Source organism: Perognathus longimembris, chromosome 24, assembly GCF_023159225.1.
Source record: "Perognathus longimembris pacificus isolate PPM17 chromosome 24, ASM2315922v1, whole genome shotgun sequence".
Lineage (NCBI taxonomy): Eukaryota > Metazoa > Chordata > Mammalia > Rodentia > Heteromyidae > Perognathus > Perognathus longimembris.
In genome coordinates, this window is record NC_063184.1 from 36228428 (window position 1) to 36254442 (window position 26015).

General features: G+C 41.4%; 2 protein-coding genes and 1 non-coding gene across 4 annotated transcripts in view; all 3 read right to left on the reverse strand.

Moving 5' to 3' along the window:
• Positions 1-899, reverse strand: part of Hspa4l (heat shock protein family A (Hsp70) member 4 like) — a 58349-nt gene extending 57450 nt beyond the window's left edge. Inside the window, exons 1-2 of one of the 2 annotated variants that reach the window (XM_048333539.1) lie at positions 860-899; positions 115-291 (exon numbers count right to left, since the gene is read on the reverse strand). In XM_048333539.1, coding sequence (XP_048189496.1) covers positions 115-221 — 107 coding nt within the window. In that variant the 5' untranslated portion in view covers positions 222-291; positions 860-899. Of the gene's footprint in view, positions 1-114; positions 348-859 lie in introns of those variants that run through there. The other variant, XM_048333538.1, reaches the window with a different exon arrangement.
• Positions 900-6517: 5618 nt separating this feature from the next.
• Positions 6518-24844, reverse strand: Slc25a31 (solute carrier family 25 member 31). The gene is made up of 6 exons (XM_048333537.1): positions 24452-24844; positions 19375-19502; positions 14589-14706; positions 13845-13999; positions 11444-11569; positions 6518-6990 (listed from the first exon to the last, which is right to left on the reverse strand). Exons 1-6 carry the CDS (start codon positions 24687-24689, stop codon positions 6790-6792), a joined length of 966 nt encoding a protein of 321 aa, XP_048189494.1. The 5' UTR covers positions 24690-24844; the 3' UTR covers positions 6518-6789.
• LOC125341740 lies at positions 9228-9331 on the reverse strand. The gene has a single exon (XR_007209074.1). It is a non-coding gene; the product is annotated as a U6 spliceosomal RNA (small nuclear RNA).
• Positions 24845-26015: the final 1171 nt, after the last annotated feature.

The window sequence follows — 26015 nt, forward strand, 5'->3', positions numbered from 1 at the left end:
CGGCAGGACCGGCGCGCGGCGAGGACCCAGGCCTCGGGCGCGCGCCCGCCCGCCGCCCGCCCGGCGCGGCCCGTCCCCGAGGGCGCGGGAGCCCGCCCTCGCGCCCGCACTTACGGAGTGCACCTGTCGCTGTACTCGTTGGCGATGGTCTCGATGCCGCCGCTCCGCGCCACGGCGATGTAGCAGTTGAGGAAGCCGAGGTCGATGCCTACCACAGACATCCCGCCGCCCAAGCGCCTTGGCGCTGGACCCGCGTCGTCTCCTCGGCCGGCGACGCGGGCACTGCGACTCCTAGGAGAAGCACAGGAGAGGGGACGCGCGTGGCGACTCCGAAATCTGGGGCCGGGCGCCGCGCAACTGCGGAGGTCGAGGCCGCGCACCCAGCGCCGCGGCCGCGTCCCGCCGCCCCCGCCTCGCCACTGCGGTTCGGCCGCCTCCAACCGGCGGTTACGGGATCTGCGCCTGCGCGCTCGGCCGCGGGGGCGCGCGAGCCGGCGCTCGGCCCGCGACTGCCGGGGCCGCGACCTCGGCCGCAGCCGTCTGCGCTCGGGCAACGGCTGCGGGAGGCGTCTCAGGCGCGAGGAAAACCCGGACCGCGGACGCCGCGTGGCTCGTCAGGGGACCCGGAGGGGAAGGCAAGGCGGCGCCGACCGCGAGCGCCGGAGGCGAGCGCCGAGCCGGCGGGACTGGGAGGCCCGCGGCCCGGCGTGCCGCTGGCGAGCGTGACCGAGGCCGGCGTCTGGGTCGCTGGGCAACCAGAGCCGCGCCCGGCACGACGTCCGAGTGCGGCGGGAGCCCGCCCCGAGTTTTCGCGCTAGCCGCCCGGCGCCGCGAGGCCGGCCGGAATCCGTGTACCCACCCGCTGGCCTTGCCGCCCCTACGGGCCCCCGTGCGGCGCGCCGCGCTTCGCGGGTGGCGCGTCCTCCCTGGCGGCGAGCCGGGCTCTGTGAGGTGGCGCCCTGGGTGCCCGGCGCCCGGCTCTGTGAGGTGGCGCCCTGGGTGCCCGGCTCTGTGAGGTGGCGCCCTGGGTGCCCGGCGCCCGGCTCTGTGAGGTGGCGCCCTGGGTGCCCGGCGCCCGGCTCTGTGAGGTGGCGCCCTGGGTGCCCGGCGCCCGGCTCTGTGAGGTGGCGCCCTGGGTGCCCGGCGCCCGGCTCTGTGAGGTGGCGCCCTGGGCGCCCGGTTCTGTGGCGTGGCCTCCTGTTGTGCCTGGTGCCCGCTGTGCCTGGCCGGGGTGGGGTGAGGCAGGGCGCCCCGGGCGACCCCTGGACTGCACACGTTAGTGGGTTCAGCGAGTCGGGTCGAATGTAACCAGAGCTTCGAACCTCTGCCCAGCTCTTCGCTCTTGGAGCGCACTGGAAGCCCTCGTCGTCTCCCCGAAAGCTCCAACCCTCTCCTCGGACGCCCTGTACACCGGCTTCACCTGAAATCGGCCTGCATCTGGCCTCAGGAAAGGAAGGAGCCCGGTGTAGGCTCTCTTCCTTCTTCCTTTGACAGGCAGCCCCAGTGTCTGCACTTTTAAACAAGTGGCATTTTTACCTACCAAGTTTGGCTGTCCTGTTCCTTTTTGTTAACGTCTCCGGTCATTCCGTGTTCCTTGATGTCTAATTCTCTCTTGGTTCCTTCTGTGTCCACTTTCTTGTGTGGTTTCTGTTCCATAGCGGTTGACTGCTTAAAAATGGGCATGTTAGTGCCAGATTTTGTAGTAATCCTGTGCATAGGTTTCCTCTTTAAAGAAGTTAGACTTTTCACCATGAACAATACTATAGCAGCAGCAGCAAGTGTGGTTATAATGCCTACTAGGGTTGTTACGATGAATGACAAATCCATTTTCAAGGGCAATACCGAGGACCCTGGAATTCACAGTGTTGCTTCAGCTCTGGTCTCTCTAACTTAACCATGCCTCTGAGTAATGCAGATGTCCTGTGCCCTAGTAGACTCAGGTCTCTCTACTCCACCAGACTTGGCCTCCCAGCAGGCAGTGCGAAAGCAGCGCAGGGATTCGTTGTTGCTGTTTCTAACAGAACTCTGGGGCCGCATAGCTTCCACGACTCAGTTGCCTCATCCAGTCATCATCCTGAAGGGTAATGAGCTACCGCTGTCTAGATTGGTTCCCGAATATCCTGCAACTACTAGGATCATTCAAGTCTCTGATTCCATTTCCTATGTCTGTGAGACCTGAGGTGGAAGAATGATTTTTCCCATGAAGTAAAATACCAAAGTAAAACAGTTGATGGTAGGAACAAGAAGTTACCACATTCCCTACAAATAACAGGAGGGTGTGAGAATACTTCGTAGTAAAAATGTAACAAGCAGGTTGGGGAGCTGGTGGCTCACATCTGTAATCCTAACTACTGAGGAAGCTGAGATCTGACAATCGCGGTTCAAAGCCAGCTCCACAGAAAAGTCCGTGAGGCTCTTATTCCCCATTAACCAACAGAAAAATGAAGTGGGGCTGTGGCTCAAAGTGGTAGAGTACTACTCGCCTTGAACAAGGGAGCTCAGGGACCCTGTTCAGGCCCTGAGTTCAAGCCCCACAAACGACCAAAAAAAAAAAGTAACAGGCTTTTTGTAGTGATATGGACTTGAGGTGTAGATTTGACTTGTGATTTCGCATTTGCATCTATACTCACAAGTGAGGGTGGGTGTCTCATTTTCCTACCTTAACTGCCCTTTTGATACCAAATTACACTAGTAGTATGGAAGTTTCTTGTCTTTGATGACGTTTTGATAAGCATATAAACCATCTTGGACTGGACTTATGAGTAGATTTGTGATCACTGGTCAAATTTAGTATTATAGTTTTATGATTGGTGCTATTGGATAGTGGTTATATTATTAAAAATTTAAGCTTTATGTAAATCTTCAGCGAAGTTGATTATGAGTTAAAAATCACTTATGGAGGATGGAAACCGGCAAAAATAAAATACATAACTACACATCTTTTTCTTTTCTTTCTTTTTTTTTTTTTTGGCCAGTCCTGGGCCTTGGACTCGGCCTGAGCACTGTCCCTGGCTTCTTCCCGCTCAAGGCTAGCACTCTGCCACTTGAGCCACAGCGCCGCTTCTGGCCGTTTTCTGTATATGTGGTGCTGGGGAATCGAACCTAGGGCCTCGTGTATCCGAGGCAGGCACTCTTGCCACTAGGCTATATCCCCAGCCCCCCTACACATCTTTTTCATTCTTAATATTATGTATTGTGTTTCTTCTTTTGGTACTATGACTACTATCTTTTTGGTTCATCTGCTTTTATCCCCTTCTGTATTTTAACTGATTCTTCAGTTCATTTTCAGTCTTTCTTGTTTCCTAATTCATACATTTTTTTTTTTGCCAGTCCTGGGCCTTGGACTCAGGGCCTGAGCACTGTCCCTGGCTTCTTCTCGCTCAAGGCTAGCACTCTGCCGCTTGAGCCACAGCACCGCTTCTGGCGGTTTTCTGTATATGTGGTGTTGGGGAATCGAACCTAGGGCCTCGTGTATCCGAGGCAGGCACTCTTGCCACTAGGCCATATCCCCAGCCCTAATTCATACATTTTGATGCCATAAATTGCTTGTTGGTTATTTTTGAAACAGATATGCAAGGTGGCAAAGGACTAGTGGAACATCTGAAGAAATATTTGTTTTTTTCCTAACACATTAGATACCAAGCAGTTATTTCATCCTAGCGGACTCATTAGGTTCTTGTGTATTTTGTCTTTCATTGGAGGGAGAAAAAACTGCACCATCCCTTATTTCAGATGTAAGATATGTCAGGTGAATATCTCCCACAAATACCTTAAGCTCATCATTAATGGGGTAAAAAATCCACAAATTTTTAGTAATGAGAGCACAGAAACAGCTTCTGGGTACTAATCCCATGTTGCAAGTATTTTTTGCAAATTACCCTTAGTGTGTTTGCAGGTGCTACAAGTATAAGGAAGTGCTGGTTTGGGCACTGTATGTTAAGTGTGTAGCATTATACACCTAAAGACACTAAGTATTTATTAGTAGTATTTACCACATATATATTAAAACTGTACAAAAGCAGTTCTGATAAAAGCTGCATACACAGCTGGCACCAGTAACTAAATCCTAGCTGTTCAAGAGGCTGGGATCTGAGGATCACTGAAGCCAGCACCAGCAGGAAAGTCAGTGACATTCTTCTCTCCAAGCAACCACCAAAACAACAACAGCAACGAAAAACAAAACCAGAGTGGAGCACATGTGGCTCAAGTGGTAGAGTGCTAGCCTTGAGCAGAAAAAAAACACAAAACTGCATTGGAAAACCCATTAGTTTAAAATTACTTTTTTAGGTCACAACCTTCCATTTTGAAATGCTTTGTAAATGATTTAAAAATAAAAGAATTAGGGCTGGGAATATGGCCTAGTGGCAAGAGTGCTTGCCTCATATACACGAGGCCCTGGGTTCAATTCCCCAGCACCACATACACAGAAAACGGCCAGAAGTGGCACTGTGGCTCAAGTGGCAGAGTGCTAGCCTTGAGCAAAAAGAAGCCAGGGACAGTGCTCAGGCCCTGAGTCCAAGCCCCAGGACTGGCCAAAAAATAATAATAATAATAATAATAAAAGAATTAGACACAAGATAATATATTTCACTTATTTTCTGCTAAAGATGTACTATCTCAAGACGTCTAAATATGTCAAACTATTGTTTCAAATGCCCCAAATCATCAAGTAAGCCTTGATACTGAATTGTCAAAAAAAGCAGTTGGGGCAAACTCTTAAGATTATATTCTGAGAATTTAAAAGAAACATCTCCTCATTCCTCTTCCTTAACAATACACATTGAGGGACAAGTCAACAAATGTCTAAACTGGCAAAACATATGTTGAGAAGGAACTTCTTGAAATGATGTATCCAATCAAATCAAATATCAACTTCCAAAGAGTAACCAAAGAAATCTAATAATTAAAAAAACAACACAGGGCTGGGAATATGGCTTAGTGGTAGAGTGCTTGCCTAGCATGCATGAAGCCCTGGGTTCGATTCCTCAGCACCACATAAACAGAAAAAGCCAGAAGTGGCGCTGCGGCTCAAGAGGTAGAGTGTTAGCCTTGAGCAAAAAAGGAAGCCAGGGACAGTGCTTAGGCCCTGAGTTCAAGCTCCAGGACTGGCAAAAAAATAAAATAAATAAACAGATCTTTGCATTCCTTTCCAAACACAGAAAGTACACACATCATGTTTTAAAATATGACATGCAAAAGCATTGTTTTGCCACTCTATTCACAAATGTACCTGTATCAAACACAATTACATTACTGCTTTGAGAGGATCTTGAGTTTGTTAAAACTAGAAAATCTTGTATAGGTGTTCTTATTCATTTTAGGCTTTTTCTGTGTTCCCAAACTGCTATCAAATCCCCCCACTGTATAAATATTTCCTTCAGTTGCTATCCAGGGTTTCTCCTTAGTGAAGTCGTATTTCTCATAATCTTCATTGCTAGTTGGGTGATACATCACCACACAAAGGATGGCATGAGAACCACCAAAGCCACCTCTATAGTTTTGATAAGAACTGCCACTCCAGCCCTTTGCCTAGCCACATCCAAGGCTGCAATTACAGTCCAGGTATTCTTTTCCAGACTGTAATATTCTATTCTGTTATAAAGACTGTATTCCCTAGTATGTAGAAATGAGCATCAATCTCAGAAACTTCAGACTGGTGTTTACAAATGTTAATTCCAGCATGTCCATGACTTTGTTATAGAATAAAATCCATCAGTCTTTTCCCAGTCCTTTTTGGCTATATGAATTATGACTGCCAACAATATTTATATTTTAACTGAGAATATACACTACTGCATTACCATGACTAGTTTTCCACTCAAACAGGAGTGTAGTGGATCACCTATCCCTCCATAGCTTAGATCCTGAATGGCCATTCAATCTACCTGCTACATAGAGCTAACCTATGAGTATCATCATTCGAAACTGGGGTACTAGTGTTCTCAAGGGAGCAAGAAGGGACCAATGATCTATATGTGGATAATAGTATTCAACTGTTCAGACATTCCTCTCTATTATAACCAACTATAGCCATGAAATTTGCTACGTTTGCTGACCCCAGACCAGATCATGTTTACTACATAGGAAGCATAGACTTTTGTATTAACTTGTGTGGTTTCATCTCAAATTTTAAATTAATTAGTTTTTGAGTACCTGTTGGTGAATTCTATGTGGAGTTTTGTGCATGAAGGGAAGTTGCACAGAATATCTCATCCACATAGCCAAGAATAAGTATAATTTGAAGGACTTAAAAATATTATTTAGCACTCTGCCACTTGAGCCACAGTGCCACTTCAGGCCATTTTCTGTGTATGTGGTGCTGGGGAATTGAACCCAGGGCTTCATGTATACGAGGCAAGCACTCTTGCCATTAGGCCATATTCCCAGCCCCTGATGATAACTCTTGATCTTTAAGAAACAGTTGTTATACCATATGATTTCTAAAAGATGGGAAAACAGATACATTAAATGAACAAGAACTTAAAAAAGAGACTATTGTTTCTTAGATTCAGCATTATATAATTTAATTTTATCATACATGTAAGAAAAGAATTTTAAATTAACAGAAGCAACTTATACTAACTACATAAAAGTAAAATCTCACTGAGTTGAGTTTGAGAGCAAGTGGAAGGGACATTCACATTTATCTGATTTTTAATATGTAAATCCTTGAAAAGCTTATGCTTTGTTATAGAACTAGCACTGTAAGAAATACTGACAGTAATAATACACTATCAAAATACACTATCATATAGCTGTGATCTGTATGCCTAAATGCATGTATTTTTTTCAAACTCCTGATGAACTACTTCCAATATCAATATTAAGAAATTCTTTAAATTTGTCATATAACACCAACACCAAAGCACCCCCTGTACCACGAAGGATGTTGGAGAAGGCACCACGAAAAAATGCAGCAATTCCCTCATGCTGGTATATTTTCATAAAGCAGTCTAAGGTTCCTTTATATTGCCGTTCAGACTCACCGCTCTGTATAAAGAAAAACAAATACTTTTTATTATCTTGATATCTTTTAAGATTTCTTTCTGGCAGCACTAAGGATAGATAAAAGTATCACTATGTTTGTTGAGTTAGTGGACATACCTTACCTAGTGGTTAGATAATATTCATAGCTTTCAGACATTTGAAAACTGACTAAATGGTAAAGGATAACTTCCCACAGACTGAGTCATCCTTTTGTTACATCACAGTTAAGTGAAAATTTAAGAGCAAAAATGAATAGAAAAATAACACTTTGCTATTAAAAAAAACTTCTCAGAAAATTCTGAAAACTGGGCTAGAGGCATGGCTCAAATGGTAGAGTACCTGCTTCGAAAGCACAAAGGATTCCAAATCAAGTACTATAAAAACAAAGAAAACAATAGAATTCCTTAACTATATCTGTAAGATCAAGCTAGAATAGTAACTTATAAGGAACTTAATTAGTATTGAAAACAATGGCCAAAATAAACATTTTTTGAAAAAATATAAACCTGAAAAACAATCAAATAACCACTAGAATAAACAAGTAAGTATATCAAAAGTCAAAAGATGGGCTGGGAATGTGGCTCAGCGGTAGAGTGCTTGCCTAACATGCATAAAGCCCTGGGTTCGATTCCTCAGCACCACATAAACAGAAAAGGCCAGAAGTGGTGCTGTGGCTCAAGTGGCAGTGTGCTAGCCTTGAGCAAAAAGAAGCCAGGGACAGTGCTCAGACCCTGAGTTCAAGGCCCAGGACTGGCAAAAAAAAGGGGGGGTGGGAGGGAAGGAGGGAGGAAGGGAGGAAGGAAAAGTCAAAAGATTCCAAGTGCTGGTGAAATCCTAGCGACTCAGAAGGCTGACATCTGAGGATCACAGTTCAAGGCCAACCTGAGCAGGTTCTAAGATTCTAAGCTCCAATTAACCACCAGAAAACTATAAGTGGGGCTGTGGCTCAAAGTGGTAGAGTGCTAGCCTAGAATAAAAGAGCTCAGGAACAGCACCCTGGCTTCAAGCCCCATGCCCCCACCTCCCCCATATAAAATTGAAACCCAGCAAGGCTGGTGGCTCACACCTATAATCTTAGCTACTCAGGAGGCCAAGATCAGAGGATCATGATTCAAAGTCTGAGCAGGAAAGTTAGAGAGACTCCATCTCCAATTATCCAGCAAAATACCTGACTGGAGGTATGGCTCAAGTGGTAGAGGGCCAGCCATGAGCATGAAGCCAAGCCACAAGTGAGGCACTGAGATCAAGTCCCAGAACAGGAAAAGTTGTAAACCACAAACAGAGAAGAACTGCTATGACATGATAAAAGAATGATTACAACTCCCCCACCCCAAAGTTAATTTAAAATATTTAAGGTATCCCCTATAAAATCAGGAACAAAAAGGTAATCAGTTACTACTTCTTTGCTTTAAAACTAAAGTAGAGGTCTCAATGAGTGTAGAAAAACAGGAAAATACAAAAGGCTTAAAAATTGATGAGAAAATTATAATTTGCCAAATAGACATCTATGTATGTAAATAATCCTCAAAGTACGTATATATATGAGTACTTCTAATAGGAACAACAATGTTGTAGAATATAAAATACAAAAATTTTGAAAGAGTCCTGTTTGTTTTTTTGATCGGTCATGGGGCTTGAACTCTGGCCTTGGGCACTGTCTCTGAGCTCCTCAGCTCAAGGCTAGCACTCTACCACTTGAGCCACAGTGCTGCTTGCTTCTGGTTCTCTGAGTGCTTTTATTGGTGATAAGAGTCTCACGGACTTTTCTGCCTTGGCTGGCTTTGAACCATGATCCTCAAATCTTAGCTTCCTGAGTAGGTAAGATTACAGGCGTGAGCCACCAGCACCCAGCTGAAACAGTCCTGTTATTGAATGAACATGTCTCCAAATTTACAGGTTGAAAACTAAGTCCTAGTACCTCAGAGTGGGACTGTATTTTAACAGTCTTTAAGGGTAATTAATGTTTAATAAGATCACTAGAATGAACCCTACTGTGTCTATCTTTATAAGGCCCATGAAAAGAAATTGGAAGAAAATCACCATCTATAAACTAAGAAGAGGCCCTCTGAAGAAACTAATACCTTGGTCTTAGATCTCAAGTCTTCAGAACTGTGAGAAAATAAATGTTAGTTTATAGTACTTATTATAGCATCCCTAGTACACTAATTTGAACCCCCAATGTTTTTGTGTTGTCATTTGGAGAGTAGTTGTAGACATCACACTCCTTTATCTTTATTTTTTTAAATATGGAACTCTTCATGAATTTGCATGTCACTATTTTGCAAGCGCCATGTTAATCTCTGTATCATTCTAATTTTAGTATATGTGCTGCCAAAGGCAGCACTCCTTTATCTTTAAATACTTCCAAAAACAAGGATATTTTCTTCCATAGTCAAAGTACAGTTGTCAACAATCATGCCATGTAGGATTTTGAATATTCCTACTATAAAGACATTCTAGTAATTTGTGTGTGTGTGTGTGTGTGTGTGTGTGTGTGTGTGTGTGTGTGTGTGTGTGCCAGTACTTTGGTTTTAACTTAAGGGCCAGCAAACTCTCCCTTAGCTTTTTCACTCAAGGCTGGCATGCTAACATTAAAGCTGACATTAAAGCTCCATTTTTGGCTTTTTGTTAGCTAATTGGAAATAAGAGTCTCATAGAGTTTTCTGCATGGGCTGATTTGAACTATGATCCTCAAATCTCAGCCACCTGAGTAGCTAGGATTACAGGCTGGCATCCTGCTTGAAATTATAGTCTTTGGAGTGGTTAATGTGCTATTATTCTGATTGAGTACATTGTATATATACAATGAAACATAAGACTGTAACCTATAAATACATATATCAATTAAAATAATTTTAAAGGTGTAAATGTATTAAACTAGAACTAGTTATAGGCAGATATAAAAGGAACCAAGCTCTGAAAATAATCCATGAGTCAAGTAAGAGGTTAGACTTTTAGTTGGCCTACTTGATTTTTCCAGGATGATTATAAAGCCAGGTACTAGTGGCTCATGCCTAGAATCTTAGCTACTAAGAAGGCTCAGAACTGAATCTATGAGACTTCTTAACTCTCATTAACCATCTAAAAACTGGAATTGGAGAAAAATGAGGGAGGAAGTAACAAGTTTTTTTTTTTTTTGGTTTGTTTGTTTTGTTTTTATTGCCAGTCCTGGGGCGTGGACTCAGGGCCTGAGCACTGTCCCGGGCTTCTTTTTGCTCAAGGCTAGCACTCTACCTCTTGAGCCACAGTGCCACTTCTGGCCATTTTCTGTATATGTGGTGCTGGAGAATTGAACCCAGGGCTTCATGTATATGAGGCGAGCACTTTACCACTAGGCCACATTCCCAGCCCCAGGAAATAACAAGTTTGATGAGAAATGTACTCACTATCTTAAGTATGTAACTATAACCCCTCTGTACATCATCTTGACAATAAAATTAAATTAAATTAAAAAAAAACCTGGAAGTGGAGTTGTGGCTCAAAGTGGTAGAGTTTTTGCTCGGCCCTATGATGACCAATAATAACAACAAAATGTAGAAACAATGATACTAACCTACTCTCATTGGATAGTTTTGAGAATGTACTGAGTTAAAGTAAAAGACGCTTAGCACAATTATGACACATCATAAGTACTACATTTCTATTTTAGTTTTCTGGTCTGATTATTTTCATTTGCCCTTATAAAACATGTGATGACTATAGTGAACGTCTCAAACTACTTTTCCCCACTGCTGTGCTTAGAAGGCTCTCTTATTCTCTAAAGAAAGCTTATTCACTGAGATTTTTCTAGGAGGTGACATTTGACTACCTTAAGTATGTGGGCATCCCTTTTCTATGCATTCCTGGGACTGATACATATTTCTATTAATTGTATGTCTCCAATACTACACTATGAGTTTGGGTACAGGTTCTATCTTGTTAATGTCACCAGAATTTAGCATAGATTAAGTATTCAGATATTTTCGGAGGAATTAACAAGTAGCAATAATAGATAAAATCTTCAAAATTTTGATTTAGGGATTTATATTTAGAACACAAAGTATTATAAACTTTCATCCTTAGAGTTCAGAATTGTTTACATTTATCAAAATAAACTATAACTAATAATTATGCCAATAGCTTGATAATGGACTTATGCTAATTAATTTAATATTTCAGTTTAAGATAGACATACTCATCCAATCTCTACCATCCACCTCTACCCTCCAAGCAATATATGCTTCCAGAATAGAAGGCATTTCTGTTCTGATGCCAGATGAGTACTCAGCTGGCTGATGGCATATTAGGATGGAAATAAATATATGACATATAAAAATGTAATGGCACATATTTATTTAGCTAAGTGAAACAAATGCTCTGTATCTTTGTGAAGCTCTCTCTGAAATTTCAATAAATTACACATGCATATCAAAAATATTAGAACATCCAATTAAGTTTGGAATTAAATATAAAATACCTGCATCATCATACGTCTTCTAACTGTGTCAAAGGGATAAGAGAGTATTCCAGAACATGTAGTCACAATTTGAGCAATGATAAAGGAGACAAGAAATGGGGTTTCCTTTGGTTTTGGTAACAAGCCCTAGGAAGAAAAATGTATCAAGTAACCAAGTTTTTACAATATCTTAACTTCTTAAGTCAAAGTAATTTTTATAAGTGTATAAGAGGTATAATATATGTAAAATGCAATAAACTAGTTGTATTTAATAGTAGCAAAGGCAATAAGAAAGAAGAATGATTCATATGACTAAACTTCAAAGTATATTTAGAAAAAAGAGCATACTTGCTATCAAAATGGCTTTGTTAGTAATGGCACCTAAAATTGGGAATGTAGCAGACAGTAACCAAAAAAAAAATCTTGGGCTGGGGATATAGCCTAGTGGCAAGAGTGCCTGCCTCGGATACACGAGGCCCTAGGTTCGATTCCCCAGCACCACATATACAGAAAAAATGGCCAGAAGCGGCGCTGTGGCTCACGTGGCAGAGTGCTAGCCTTGAGCGGGAAGAAGCCAGGGACAGTGCTCAGGCCCTGAGTCCAAGGCCCAGGACTGGCCAAAAAAAAAAAAAAAATCTTCTTTATGGAGTTGAAAAAAAAATAAAAAGAATGATAACTATTTTCATCAACATATAATATTTGATGATTACCTTTGCAGCTCTAAGCTAGTGGAGAAACATTTGTACATTTCAAAACTACTATTGGAGATAACAGAGAAAAGCTGAAGTGGAGTACACATAAAAATTTCTGTTATTAGGTAAGTATACTGGCGAGGCTTTTTCCTATTAACATATTAGTCTAAAACCTAAAACTGATCTGTCCAGAAAACAATAAAAATGACATTCAACTACATTTATACTGAGGAAGGGCAGATATATATTATTTTAAAATTTTGCTTAAGTTTAATCTTATTTATTAAATGATGCTGATATTAATTTCATTATTTCTCTTTGGGCACATTTTGCTGTAGTAATTTAGAGTACAGGGTTATTGCTTGTTATTTTAAAGCAAATTACTTAACCATTTCTAGGCTACTTATTCTCCAATGGGAATTTTTAAGACATTCCAGAACATAAAGGGTATAAGATTTATAAAAACAAAGTAGTAGTTCAAAAACTAGTAGCCATTATCATAATCTTTCTTTTTTTCAAGGAAGTGCTATTAAATATAAAATAAAGGGGGCTGGGAATATGGCCTAGTTGTAAAGTGCTCGCCTCCTATACATGAAGCCCTGAGTTTGATTCCTCAGCATCACATAGATATAGAAAAAGCCTGAAGTGGTGCTGTGGCTCAAGAGGTAGAGTGCTAGCCTTGAGCAAAAAGAAGCCAGGGACAGTGCTCAGGCCCCGAGTCCATGCTCCAGGAGTGGCAACAAAAACAAATTAAAATCTAAAATGAAAAGGCAAAATGCAAGACAACCCAAAGAATCTAAGTATCCAGTAGATAACCAAGCTGTAGTAGCATTTAATTAATTAAACCTTTCATATTTCCCATAATGATAATAGTAAATTGATTATTTCTATGTAAAATGTATAAACTTTCTATGTAATAAAGTAAAATAAGAACATCTGTTAGATGTCTTTATGTGAAAGATTTTGTAGGATATAAGCCTAATTAGATATTATTGGGGCTGGGGATATGGCCTAGTGGCAAGAGTGCCTGCCTCATATACATAAGGCCCTGGGTTCGATTCCCCAGCACCACATATACAGAAAGCGGCCAGAAGTGGCGCTGTGGCTCAAGTGGCAGAGTGCTAGCCTTGAGCAAAAAGAAGGCAGGGACAGTGCTCAGGCCCTGAATCCAAGCCCCAGGACTGGCCAAAAAAAAAAAAAAAAAGATATTATTTCCACTTGCAACATGGTGTGCATACAGTGAAAACATCACAGAAGCTTGATACTTTACACAGATTTAGTCAGATCCACACTATACTTAAAAATTAATTAGGTTATGGTAAATATGCATGGGCAAATATAATTTCTTATCCTTCATCTTATCATCTAAAAATTTACACGAAAGGATCGTAAAGGCCAGGCATCAGTGGCTCACACCTGTATTCTAGCTACTAAGGAGGCTGAGTTCTGAGGACTGAGGTTCAAAGCCAGATTGGGAAGGAAAGTTCGTGAGATTCTTCTCTCCAATAAGCTACTCATGAAATGCTGGAAATGCCATTGTGGCTCAAGTAGTAGAGCACTAACCTTGAGCACAAAAAGGCTCGGGTACAGTGCCCACACCCTGAGTTCAAGCCCCATGACCAGCAAAAGGAAAAAAAAAGAATCATAGATGCTGAATATATTACTAATTAGGATTATAAAAAGAAATAAATCACTCATATAATATACAGAAGTTAAAGTCCTGAAATTACCTTGACTGTGTCATAAGCTCCAAAGTAAGAGGCTCGGTACACAATAATGCCCTGAACTGAAACACCAAATCCTTGGTATAAGCCAATAATTCCATCTGATTTTGCTATTTTCATAATACAATCACCTAAGCCCTTGAACTGTCTCTCTTCAGGACCTAAAATGAAATAATTTAAAACTATTAGTAACATTATTTATTAAATATACATTTTAATGAAAGTGAATCAAACACTTTAAAGGTTTAAATACTGAAACTGCCAACTTGAAATCTAACATGAAGACACAAACAAGACCCTCCCATTTTTAAAGTAAAATCAAGATTTCTAGTAGAATTTTACAGGAAATAAACTGAAAATTATCATAAAAGCAATCTAATTCAATCAATCTGAATTTCACTAAAATGGGCCAAAATTACTAGGAAAAAACCTGAGAAAAGGAAAAGGTAATCACCTGTACACCTGTCACTTAAGCGTAACCATAGTGTAACAAGAATAAGGTATATGGAGAAATCTCAGAGAAAAAAAATGAAACCAAGTTTTATGCAGCCTTTATGTTCAGTCTTTCATTGTAACAGTATAATCTCTCTCTTTTATAAGGAGACATAAAAAAGTAGCATAGTTTAAGCCCTGTAACACTAAACTTGTTGAGAATAAAATTTTTGGACTGTATCTGGCAGTAATAATGATAGAGCATACTTCTGTAGTGCATAACACAAAGAAGAAAGGATACTTATAAGAATCTCATACCTTTTCCAATGTCAACACCTAAACGGGTTCGGGCAAAATCCAGTGGGTATACTACACATAAGGATGTTGCTCCAGCAGCTCCGCCAGAAGCCAGATTTGCCAAAAACCACCTCCAGAACTGAAACATATTAATTTTTAAAAAGACTTTACTAGATGTAAGAGCTGTGTTTGCTTCAATATCTGTAAGAGAGCCAGTACATAATGGCTAGCACAAATCGCTAATAATATTGACCAAATACAAAATATCACATTTCAAAAAAAATAAAGACTTTACTAAACTCTAGAATTAAAATATCCATAAACTCTTATTTTATAAAATGCAAACAAAATAAAACTAGACTTACAAGGCACTTATTTTATGTGTGTATGCCAATCTTGGTGCTTGGACTCAGATCCTGGGAGCTATCCCTGAGCATTTTTGCTTAAGGCTAGCAGTTGATCACTTGAGTCACAGATCTACTTCTAGTTTTTTGGTGTTTAATTGGAGGTAAGAGTTTCATGGACTTTCCAAGCTATCTTTGAACCCTGATCCTAAGATTTTAACCTCCTGGGAAAGCTAGGATTACATGCATGAGCCACCAGAGTCTAGCCACAAGCTGCTGTTATAAAACAAACTTCTATGATAACACATACCATGTTACCCAAAATATTTTCCTGCATATCCTCAGACTCATGTAATCTATTTTTTGTAATATTGGGAATGAAATACAAGGCCTCACACGTATTAGGTAATTTCTGTAAAACTCAAATATGCCCCTAGCCTTTGTTTCCTGGAAGATACAGTTTGCTTTTTTTAAAAAAAAAATTAAATTACTTTCAATAGTTGTACAAAGGGGTTTCAATTCAACCTGCCAATTTATGCATACGATGCCTTTTGATTAGTGTCACTATTCCATTACTCTCCCCTCCACCTAGCCCAACCCTCCCTCCCATGCCCTCAAGTGAGATGTAGTTTAGATGCTGACACACTAGAATTACAAATAATGTACAAGCCTTGGTGGTGCACACTTATAACCTCAGCTAATTCAGAGGCAAGGGAGGAGGATTGTAATCAGCGGCTGTCCAGGTAAAAGTGAGAAACCATAACTGAAAAACAAACTAAAGCTGTAAGGGCCAGGGGCATGGCTCAAATGGTAGAGCTTGCTTGTCTAGCAACTGTGTTCAGTCCCTAGTACTGGAAAAAAAAGAATGTATATATGTCCTTTACATTATTAGAATATCCTCAATTTGTGTTTTCCTTTTCCAGTGACATTTACATGTTAGTATGTTTTTTTTTTAATGTTAGTATACTTTAATTCCAACTCATGGAATCCTCTTTCACATTTCTTCTAAGGCTAGATTCATGAACTTCAGGTTTCAGCTCTTGGGATGATTTTGTCTTTTTTGTGCCAGTACTGGAGCTTGAACTCTGGCTGGTCACTGTTCCTTAGTTTTTTTTTTGTTTGTTTGTTTTTTTGCTCAAAGTTGCATTATACTACTTGAGCCATAGTTTCATTACTAGCTTTTTGCAGTTAACTAGAGGCAATACTCTAATGGACTTTTTTTTCTCAAGCAGGGCGTCCTCAGATCTCAGCCTCTTTAGTAACTAGGATTACAGGCATGAGCCACGAGTGCCTGTTTTGTGTGTGTGTGTGTGTCCATCATGGAAGGGCAACTTTAACAAATATAGTATTAATGATTGGCTTTTTGTTTTGTTTTGACAGTCCTGGGCCTTGGAGTACTATACCACTTGAGCCCCAGCGCCACTTCCAGCTTTTTCTATATATATGGTGCTGAGGAATTGAACCCAGGGCTTCATGTTTACAAGGTGAGCACTTTACCACTAGGCTGTATTCCCAGCCCCTAATAATCGGCTTTTTTTTTCTTTTAGTGTTTTGAATATGTTGTCCAACTCCTTCTCAGCTTGCAAGGTTTCTATTGAATAGTCCATTCATATGGCTTTTTTTTTTTTTAAATTTGGGAAGTGCTAGGGTTTAAACTCAGGGTTTCATGTTTGCTGGGCACACTTAAGTCATATCCCTACTCCATTCATAGGTTTATAAAGGCTCTTACACATGATGACTTTCTTCTTTCTGGATGCGTTCCAAGATTCTTTGGGTTTGACTTCTGACAATTATAATGTGGCTCTGGGTATTATTATTTTTTCTTTTTTTCTTCTTTTTTTTTTTTTTGCCAGTCCTGGAGCTTGGACTCAGGGCCTGAGCACTGTCCCTGGCTTCTTTTTGCTCAAGGCGAGCACTTTACCACTTGAGCCACAGCGCCACTTCTGACCATTTTCTATATATGTGGTGCTGGGGAATCGAACCCAGGGCTTCATGTATACGAGGCAAGCACTCTTGCCACTAGGCCATATTCCCAGCCCCATCTGGGTATTATTTTTAATATTGATCTTGCTTGGAGTCTTCCAAGCTTTCTAAATCTGGATGTCCATTTTACTCCCAAGATTTGACAAATTTTCTCTAAAAAGGCTCCCTTCCTTTTTTTCCTCTTTATACTCCAACAATTTATACATGTATATGTCTAATGGTATCTTAGAAGTCCTCATGCTTTACTCGTTCTTTCAATTTTTATTTTTTCTAATTTTTTCTAGTCAGTCTCAAATGACTTGTTCATTAATTCTTTCTTCTGCATGGTCAATCAATTGTTGAAGTTCTTTTTCATTTCTGTCACCATTCTCTCTAGTCCCTGAATTTCTACTTGGTTCTTTTTTATTGTAATGGCTGGTCATGGGGCTTGAACTCAGAACCTAGGCTTTTTACCTGAGCCTCTCTGGGCTCAAGTCTAGCGCTCTACCACTTGAGCCATAGTACCACTTCTGACTTTTTCTGAGTAGTTTATTGATGAGAAGAGTCTTACAGGTTTTCCTTCCTGGGCTGGCTTTGAACTGCAAGATCTCAGACTCCTGAGTAGCTAGGATTTACAGGCATGAGCCAAGGACACCCAGTTTTGATTCCTTTTTAGTTTTCTACTTCAGCAAGTTCCCACTTTGTTCATGCATTATTTTCCTATTTTGATTTAGTTTTCTGTTTTTCTTTGCATTTCCTCTTATTAAGTTTCTTTAAGATTATCTTAATTGTTTTATAGGCAATGTTTTATATCTCTATTTCTTTAGGGCAATTATTGGAGCTTTATTAGTTTCCTTTGGCAGTGTTATTTGCCTAATTTTTATTTTCCATGTTGTCGTTCATGATTTTGTGCATTTGAAGGAGCAAACTCTTAACAGTCTTTATTGACTAGTTTCATTAAATACTAGTTTCAAATGGTACTGTGCTTAGTATCATGAGATTCGATCCAAATAACAAGTCTGCTTCTGTGTTTTCAGTGGAGACTGCAGTTGGTAGGCCTCTTACAGGATCTCTAGCAGGTGTGGATCCTATCTAGTCATTGAGTGGACTAGAATGTCTTCAAAACCTTAATACAAGAGCTTCTGCTATGATAAGGGACTGCTCTATGGTTTTCAAATGGTTGTACTTCTACAAGTGCTGACAGAAGTGGCTTCTTCTATCTTGTTCCTGATGGATCACTATATGGGTCTTTAGGCAGGCTCTGTGTTCATAGTCCACAGCTTGGCAGGGGAGGCTGGAATTGTATCATAGCGTTGTTTCAGGATCTACAGCTGAGACTAAGATCATCAGGCCTTTCTCTGGGGTCACAGAAAGTTTTGTCTTCTGTAAAGTTCCTTGATGGGAAGACCTGGTGTCAGATTGCCATTAAAGAGGGAGAGAGAACATTTATCAATCCATTTCAATGTCTACAATGGGAATGAGGTCAATATGTTGCTGGAATATTTGTGTTAACATTGTGATTTATGGTACTTATTTTTGTATGCCTGGATTCTGGGTAGGCTGCAAGTCTGACCTTTAAAGGAGGCTACATACTGAGATGCTACGGTCAGTCACATTCTACACTTATGCAACTGACTGAATAAATACTCTGTGAACACTAAGGTTTCAGGAAGCTCACTGGGTTGGGAACACATTACATGATCTGTCATGAGCTGTTGGGAAAAGTATGAAATTCTACTAAGGAAGAGAACTAGAAGCTTGTAGCTAGATTGCCTTGGACTCTTTGCTACATGCTAGTTCTCTCTTTACTGTTTGTAATTGGAACTGAGGAATGGAACCCTGGGCTTCATGTATGTGAGGCAATCAACCTTGAATTTTTTGATAGCTACTAGTGAATACTTTAAGAATCATTCATTTGTACGATGAAATTTACCTTGCCCTTTAATGATTTCTATCACTTGCAAAAATGGTTTCATGTATACGAAGCAAGCACTATACTTCTAGGCCATATTCCCAGCCCTCTTGATTTTTTTTTTATGCTTAAGAAAATCAGTAATTATAAGCTGAAAATTACATTTGATAGTTAGCCAAAAGAATTCTCTATTAGGGCTGGGGATATGGCCTAGTGGCAAGAGTGCTTGCCTCGTATACATGAGGCCCTGGGTTCGATTCCCCAGCACCACATATACAGAAAATGGCCATAAGTGGCGCTGCGGCTCAAGTGGCAGAGTGCTAGCCTTGAGCAAGAAGAAGCCAGGGACAGTGCTCAGGCCCTGAGTCCAAGCCCCAGGACTGGCCAAAACAAACAAACAAACAAACAAAAAGAATTCTCTATTAGTAAAGACATAATAGAGTCAGTGTAACTTGTTAAAGCTAATAGAATTCCTTTTACACATTTCTATAACTGAATATATTGAAATTTATCAAAACATCACAAACCATCACAAGACAAGTTCACTGATTTCTTACAAAATTTTAGAGAAACTGAAATATATAGGTACCTGTTTTTCTTTATTAACTCCCGACATGAAAAGTTGTTTGTATTTGTCCTTGAAAGCAAAATTTAGAGCTTGTGTGGGAAAATACCTGATAACATTTGCCAAATTGCCACGCCAATAACTGAAGAAACCTAGAGGTAAACATATAAGTATGTAAATCTATAATGCATTATTATTAAGAATTTCTAATTTTAACAAATTTGACTTTAAATTTTATAAGCATACTCTCCCCATAAGGAAAAGTTTTCTAATTCTATACAGCCTGTTTCAATTTTGTTAATTTCAAATAAAGGGTTTTGGATAACTAAAAATCAATGGAAAGCATTATCAGTTGAATTCAGAGATCTTTAGTAGTATAAAAGCAGAGCTCACTAGCATTTCCCAAAGGCTAGCAATCTTTTACTTCATCTTCAGCCGGGTACCAGTGGTTTATGCCTGTACTCATACTCACGAGGCTGAGATCTGAGGATCAGGGTTCAAAGCCAGCTATCGCAGGAAAGTCTGCAAGACTATCTCCAATTAATCGCCAAAAAGCTGGAAGTAGCGCTGACTCAAGTGACAGAATGCTAGCTTTGAGCATTAAAGCTCAGGGACTGCACCCAGGACCTGAGTTCAAGCCCCAGAAATGGCATGAGCTCTCTCTCTCTCTCTCTCCCTCTACACCCACACACACACACCCACAAATTTACATCTCATCTTCAAATTTTGATGTATAATTCCTATGACAAAGCCATTACAAGCAGACTAGAAAGAACATATATCAATTTATTGTTCTGTACATATACCTATAATAATGAGGGTCTAGGAATGTGGCTTAGCAGTAGAGTGCTTGCCTAGCATGCACAAAGCCCTGGGTTTGATTCCTCAGCACTACACAAACAGAAAAGGCTGAAAGTGGCACTGTGGCTCAAAAGGTATAGTACTAGCCTTGAGTAAAAAGAAGCCAGGGACAGCGCTCAGGCCCTGAGTCCAAGCCCCTGGACTGGCAGGAAAAAAAAAAAAAGAGAAAGGGATTAAAGAATCCTAAGTGCTCTTGTATTTATGTTTTGAAACCATTTTGAATGTGGGTTTAAATTTAGGAAAAGAGATCCTTTTCAATTCAAGGAAATCTCTACAGGTCTTACTGAGAGACTGATTTTTTTTGTTGCTGTTGATGTTTGGGATTGAAGCTAGGGATTTGCTTATGCTAGACATGTGCTCTATCACTGAAATCATGCTACTAGCCCTTGTTTTTGTATTTTTTTTCTTTTTAGATACTAGAATTTGAATTGGGGGCCTTGTGCAGGCAGGTGTACTACTAGTCCATGCTCCCAGATGTTTGTTTGTTGTTGTTGTTTTTGCTTTAAATATTGTCCAGATATTTTGCCTTGGGTCAGTGTTGGACCACAGTCTACCTAACTTATCTTACACAGTTAGCATTATAAAGAGTACCATTATACTCTGCTTATTTGTTGAGATGGTGTCCTGATAACTTTTCCCATCTAACTTCCAATTGTGGTTCTCCTAATCACTACAAAGCTGAGATTATAAGCATGAGCCATCATAATGGATGCAATTTTTTTTGGCTGGTACAGGGATTTGAATTCAGGGCATTACTAGGCTTGTTAGATTAGCTGGTACTCTACCACTTCAACCACATCTCCAGCCTAGCATGAGGGCAGCCTTTCTCCCCATTTTCTCTTCTTAAACAATCCCAATGTGTTTTACTGTTCTATTTTCATACACACACGCGTGCACACACACACACACACACACACACACTACTTTCACTATATTCTCATCAGCCTTGTTGCTTTTTGGGGGTTGGGGGTAGAATCCTGCTAACTTTGCTATGGCTTTCTAGCATGGCCTCAAGTTTATGGTTTCCCTGTCTCCTCCAGAGTATCTGGGATTATACCACACTTGCTGAAATAAATCATTTTTCAAGGGTGCTACTGGGGTTTGAACTTGGGGCCTTATGCTTGCTCAGCAGGTGCTCTACCACTTGAGCTACACACCTAGTCTTTTTTTTCTTCTTTTGTTATCTTTCAGGTAGGTTCTCATGTATTTGCCTAAGGCTGGCCATAGACTACCATCCTCTTACTTATGACTTTCCATAGGGACAAAAAATATGTACCTCCATACTCAGTTTATTGATTAAGATGATGTTTCACTAATATTTTTCCCTGGGCTGGCCTGTACCATCCCAATGTCCACCTTCTAAGTAGCTGAGGTTATAGATGAGGCTCTGCACCTAACTTGAAAGAAACCTTTGATATCAATAGTCTTCTCATTTTCTATGACTGACTCATAATTCATAATGTACAACTATGTAACTCTTGAAATTCATAGTTATTATAATCTAGAGCTTTCCTAGACCACGTATGTTAGCTCTTCAGGAATCCTGGTTATTTTTATTAGGTTGAAAATCATCAACTAGTTTATGATAATCTAAACAGTATACTTCTAGTATAAGCCTGAAAATAAGACCCAAGTCAGTCCTTTGCAAATATTCAAAAGAAAGTAATCTATTTATAAAGTTATGCATGCCCAGATAGTTCAGAAATAAATTTGAGTTAGGTGCTAGGCTTAGATAACCATAAACAGGCTTTTCTAGTGGGTGATAACATTGTATAGGTGTAACCTGTACAGGATATGTAGCATTCCTGATCCTTACACTTCGTATCATGGTAGTTTATGATTATATCCATATGTACTAAGTCCCTATAAGTTTCCAAAATGCTTCCATGTTGTGAGTTACTGATTCCTTAGCATAGTCTCTATTATACTAATTTTTTAAAATGTCTCATATGTAATAGAAAACCTCTTAAAATTTTGCTTATAGTCATCCCATCTTGGAGAATAAAGAAAGCAGCAATCAGTATAGTATTTAAAATTAACCCCAACTGGGTGCTTGAGTTAACTGACAGTTGCTCACATCTGTCATCTTAGCTACTCAGGAAGCTGAGATCTGAGGATCTCAGTTCAAGAACCTAAAGCTTAGGCAGGAAAGTCCTTGAGACTCTTCTCTCCAATTTTCTACCAAAATGTTGGAAGTCAAACTGCAGCTCAAGGGGCTGGGGATATAGCCTAGTGGCAAGAGTGCCTGCCTCGGATACACGAGGCCCTAGGTTCGATTCCCCAGCACCACATATACAGAAAATGGCCAGAAGCGGCGCTGTGGCTCAAGTGGCAGAGTGCTAGCCTTGAGCGGGAAGAAGCCAGGGACAGTGCTCAGGCCCTGAGTCCAAGGCCCAGGACTGGCCAAAAAAAAAAAAAAAAAAAAAAAAAACTGCAGCTCAAGTGGTAGACTGTTAGCTTTGAGCAAAAAAGCTCAGGCAACAACAAAATACTAACATTACAAGAGTCATAATTGAATATGCTTTGGCTTACATGTTCAATTAACAAACTCACAAAAATCTTATAAACATTTAAAATGCAAAATAAATCAGCACTGATCAGGGGCAATGTGGCCAGAATACTTTACTGCCTAAATATGTAAAGGAGAGGTGCTAACAATAAAAAGGCCCAGACTCCTCTGGAGGAGGTCTTAGAATAAACACAGACCAGGAGAGATGCAAATGCCTTTTATGTACAATCCTTGGAGAGAATGGGAAATTTAATAAAATGAATGAGAATGGGGACATGTAAAACACTGACAACAGAAGATGTAAGTTTAGCGCCCATATGATCATTCTTTTTATTTTATTATTAACATAACCTAGCTATATCACTCATGTCGGCTTTGAACTTGTAATCTCCCTGCCTCCTCCCTCTCAGGTGGAAATTTTAAATATAGCTAGATGCTTTTAAAATTTCACTGGAGTCCACACACTTCAAAGTTTTCCTACATCCCAAGGGAAAAAAGATATTGGTTTTGTTTTTTAAGTTTTCTTTTAAAGAGGCAGAGTTAATATGTTGTCCGGGCTGGCCAAGCACTTTTTGATTCTATTGATGCACCCTGCCTCAATCTCTGGAGTAGCTTAGACTATAAGATGGTACTTTGCATGGGGGGAGAACACCATCCTAGATCTAACAGTAAAATAAAGAATTGTGTGTAAACTCACTTCCTGTTTCTTGTTTTAAAATACAATAGGTCTGTTTTCCTTTTTAACGTTCCTATGGATTTTTGTTCCCCAGTGGAACCCAAATGTAAGTGTGGCTAAGATTTCTGATAAGCCTATCATGGTACTTAACTTAAAAGCCATTTTTCAGCAATGTTCCACAAAATACTCTAATTACTTCTTCAAATCATTTCAGTCTTCACGAAAAAAAATTACATGAATCCTTTTTTAAAAAAAAGGTCTGATGCAAAAAGGGAAATTGGTAATTCTAATCTTACATGCAAGACTTTTGTGCTTTGCTCATTGTTTTGCAAAACTTTTGTTCTGTGTGTGCCAGTACAGGGGTTTGAACTCAGAGCCTAGTGCTACTCTTCACTCAAGGCTGGCATTGTCACATTAGAGCCCAACTCCATACCTGGCTTTTCGCTGATTAAATGGAGAGAAAAGCCTCATAGACTCTTCTACCCAAAATAGCTTTGGACTGCAATCCTCACAACCCATCCTTCCTAGTAGTTATGATCTATGGGTGTGACCCAACAGCAAACTTTAATAAAAGAAAATTACCACATTAGATAAAATTTATTTTGCGATTTTTTTTTTTAGTAGCCCTTATATTTTACACAGATGGGAATACCTCAATCCTAGGCTTAAGTCTTCAGTAGTTATCAAGAAGATGCAAAACTTATTTTCACTAAAAGGGAAGCTCTGATGGCGGTCACAAGTGTGCGGTTTCGGTAAAGCAGCAAACTGAAAGCACTAGTTTACTTATAATACAGTACCCACTGTCACCTCCCTGAATGCCGAGAGGTCCGCTACTGTCTGTCTGTTCTGGCCAGTCCTGTTGAACAGAGGCATTTACGGGAAGGGCAGGCGGGTGGGTGGTCCCGCCTGAAGAGGGCTCACGTTTAAGGCCTTCTTGGCCAGGGCGGCCACCTAAACTCTGGCTGGCTCAGAAACAAAGCCAGCACTACCAGACCCGCCGAGGCTCGGCCGGCCGTGTCCGCAGGGCGGGAGCCGGCGCGGCCTGCTGTACGCACCCTGCTCACGCGGAATCCGCACCAGGCAGTCCACCATCCCCTTGTAGCGCGCCTCGGGGCTGATCTGCTTGGACGACGCCTGCACCTGCAGCAGCAGCTTCACCCGCTCGATGGGCGCCACCGCCGTCTTGGACACGGCCGCCGCCACGCCGCCGGCCAGCAGGTCCTTCCCGAACGACACGGGGTCAAACAGCTTCTCCCCCTTTTCCGGCTTCTTCTTCCCGGACTCACGCTGCATGGCGGAAGGAGGCGTCAAAACCGGTAGTCACGGCTCGGGACTCGGAGAAAACCGCTTCGGCTTGGTCCTGGCGGGAAAGTGGCGCCGAGGATGCCGGGAGATCTGCGCGCCTGGAGGCGACTCCCAAAGAGCCTGCGCAGGCGCGCCTAACGGCCGCCGGCCTGACACGTGACTCTCGACACCTGGCCTAGCAGCGCGTGGCGCCTGCGATGCGAAGCGGCGCCGCACCCCCCCTTCGAGGCCCCGGCAGCCCCCGCGGGCCAGCGGCCTGCGCCCTGCGGCCCGGAGCGCATCTGGAGGCGGTGGCCACCGCCCGGACTGGAAGGTAATTTCCCAGGGCAAACACGAGCAGAGCAATGAGCCCGCAAGTGGAGTTTCAGTTGTGAGTTACCACTCCCCGACATCCATTTTCTCTTAGAAATCATGTTTGCATGGATCGTTTTTTCCAGTCAATTTCTCACGGCCCGGTTTTTCTAGTTTCTCCTCCCAGAGATTAATTAAAAACGTTCCTCTTTTCTGTGTTTTGCTTAAATTGGTATTTCTACCCTGAGCAATGGCTTTCAACGAGCACTGCACAAAGGGGATCGGAGAATGGTGGAGCTGGTGTTCTAAGTTGATGCTGTAGGTTACTCGGAAACGTTAACAAACGCCCCAGGTAATTCTAACGTACACGTAGCCTAAACATAATTTACAAACTCCTCTATAACAGGATTCTTTTCCACTCTTAAGATTGCCGAAGTTGCCTGGGGAGGTTGACGCACATCTGTAACCCTAGGTACTCAGGAAAATGAGATCAGGAGAATCGGCCACTGCGGAAAAGTCGACATGGTTCCATCTCTACAATAACCAGCGGAAAGTCAGGCTGGAGAGGTGATCAAGTAGGCACAAGCCAAGCAAACATAAAGCTCTGAATTCAAACTTTATTACCCACAATGAAAAAAAAAATACTGAAAAATTTTTAAATTAAAAAGTAGTGACAAGAGCAGCATTGTGTGAGAGACAGAAAGCCTTGAATCAAGGGCCTGGGCAATGTCCCTGAGCTTTTACTCAAGGCTAGCTAGGACTTTACTACTTGAGACCCACAGCCGCTCCCCCTCCCCCTCCCCTCTTCCTCCCTTCCTCCCCCCTCCCCCTCCCCCTCCTTCCCCTCCGCCCTCCCCCTCCCCCTCCTCCTCCTCTTCTTCCTTCTTCTTCTTTGCAGCTTATTGGAAATAAGACTGTCACAGACTTTTCTGCCTGGGCTGGCTTCAAACTGTGATCCTAAGGATTACAGGTGTGAGTCACAACCCACTCTGGCTAAGACCAGTAATTTTTAAAGCCTGGCTT

What these genes read in the sequence shown, in the direction of transcription:
- Slc25a31 (XM_048333537.1), bottom strand. Translation starts at nt 24,689, where the DNA reads ATGCAGCGTGAGTCCGGGAAGAAGAAGCCGGAAAAGGGGGAGAAGCTG. An exon ending in GCGGATTCCGCGTGAGCAGG is followed by an intron (nt 19,503 to 24,451) that starts GTGCGTACAGCA and finishes GTTTACCTCTAG; the next exon opens with GTTTCTTCAGTTATTGGCGT. An exon ending in AGGTGTTGACATTGGAAAAG is followed by an intron (nt 14,000 to 14,588) that starts GTATGAGATTCT and finishes ATTTCATTTTAG; the next exon opens with GTCCTGAAGAGAGACAGTTC.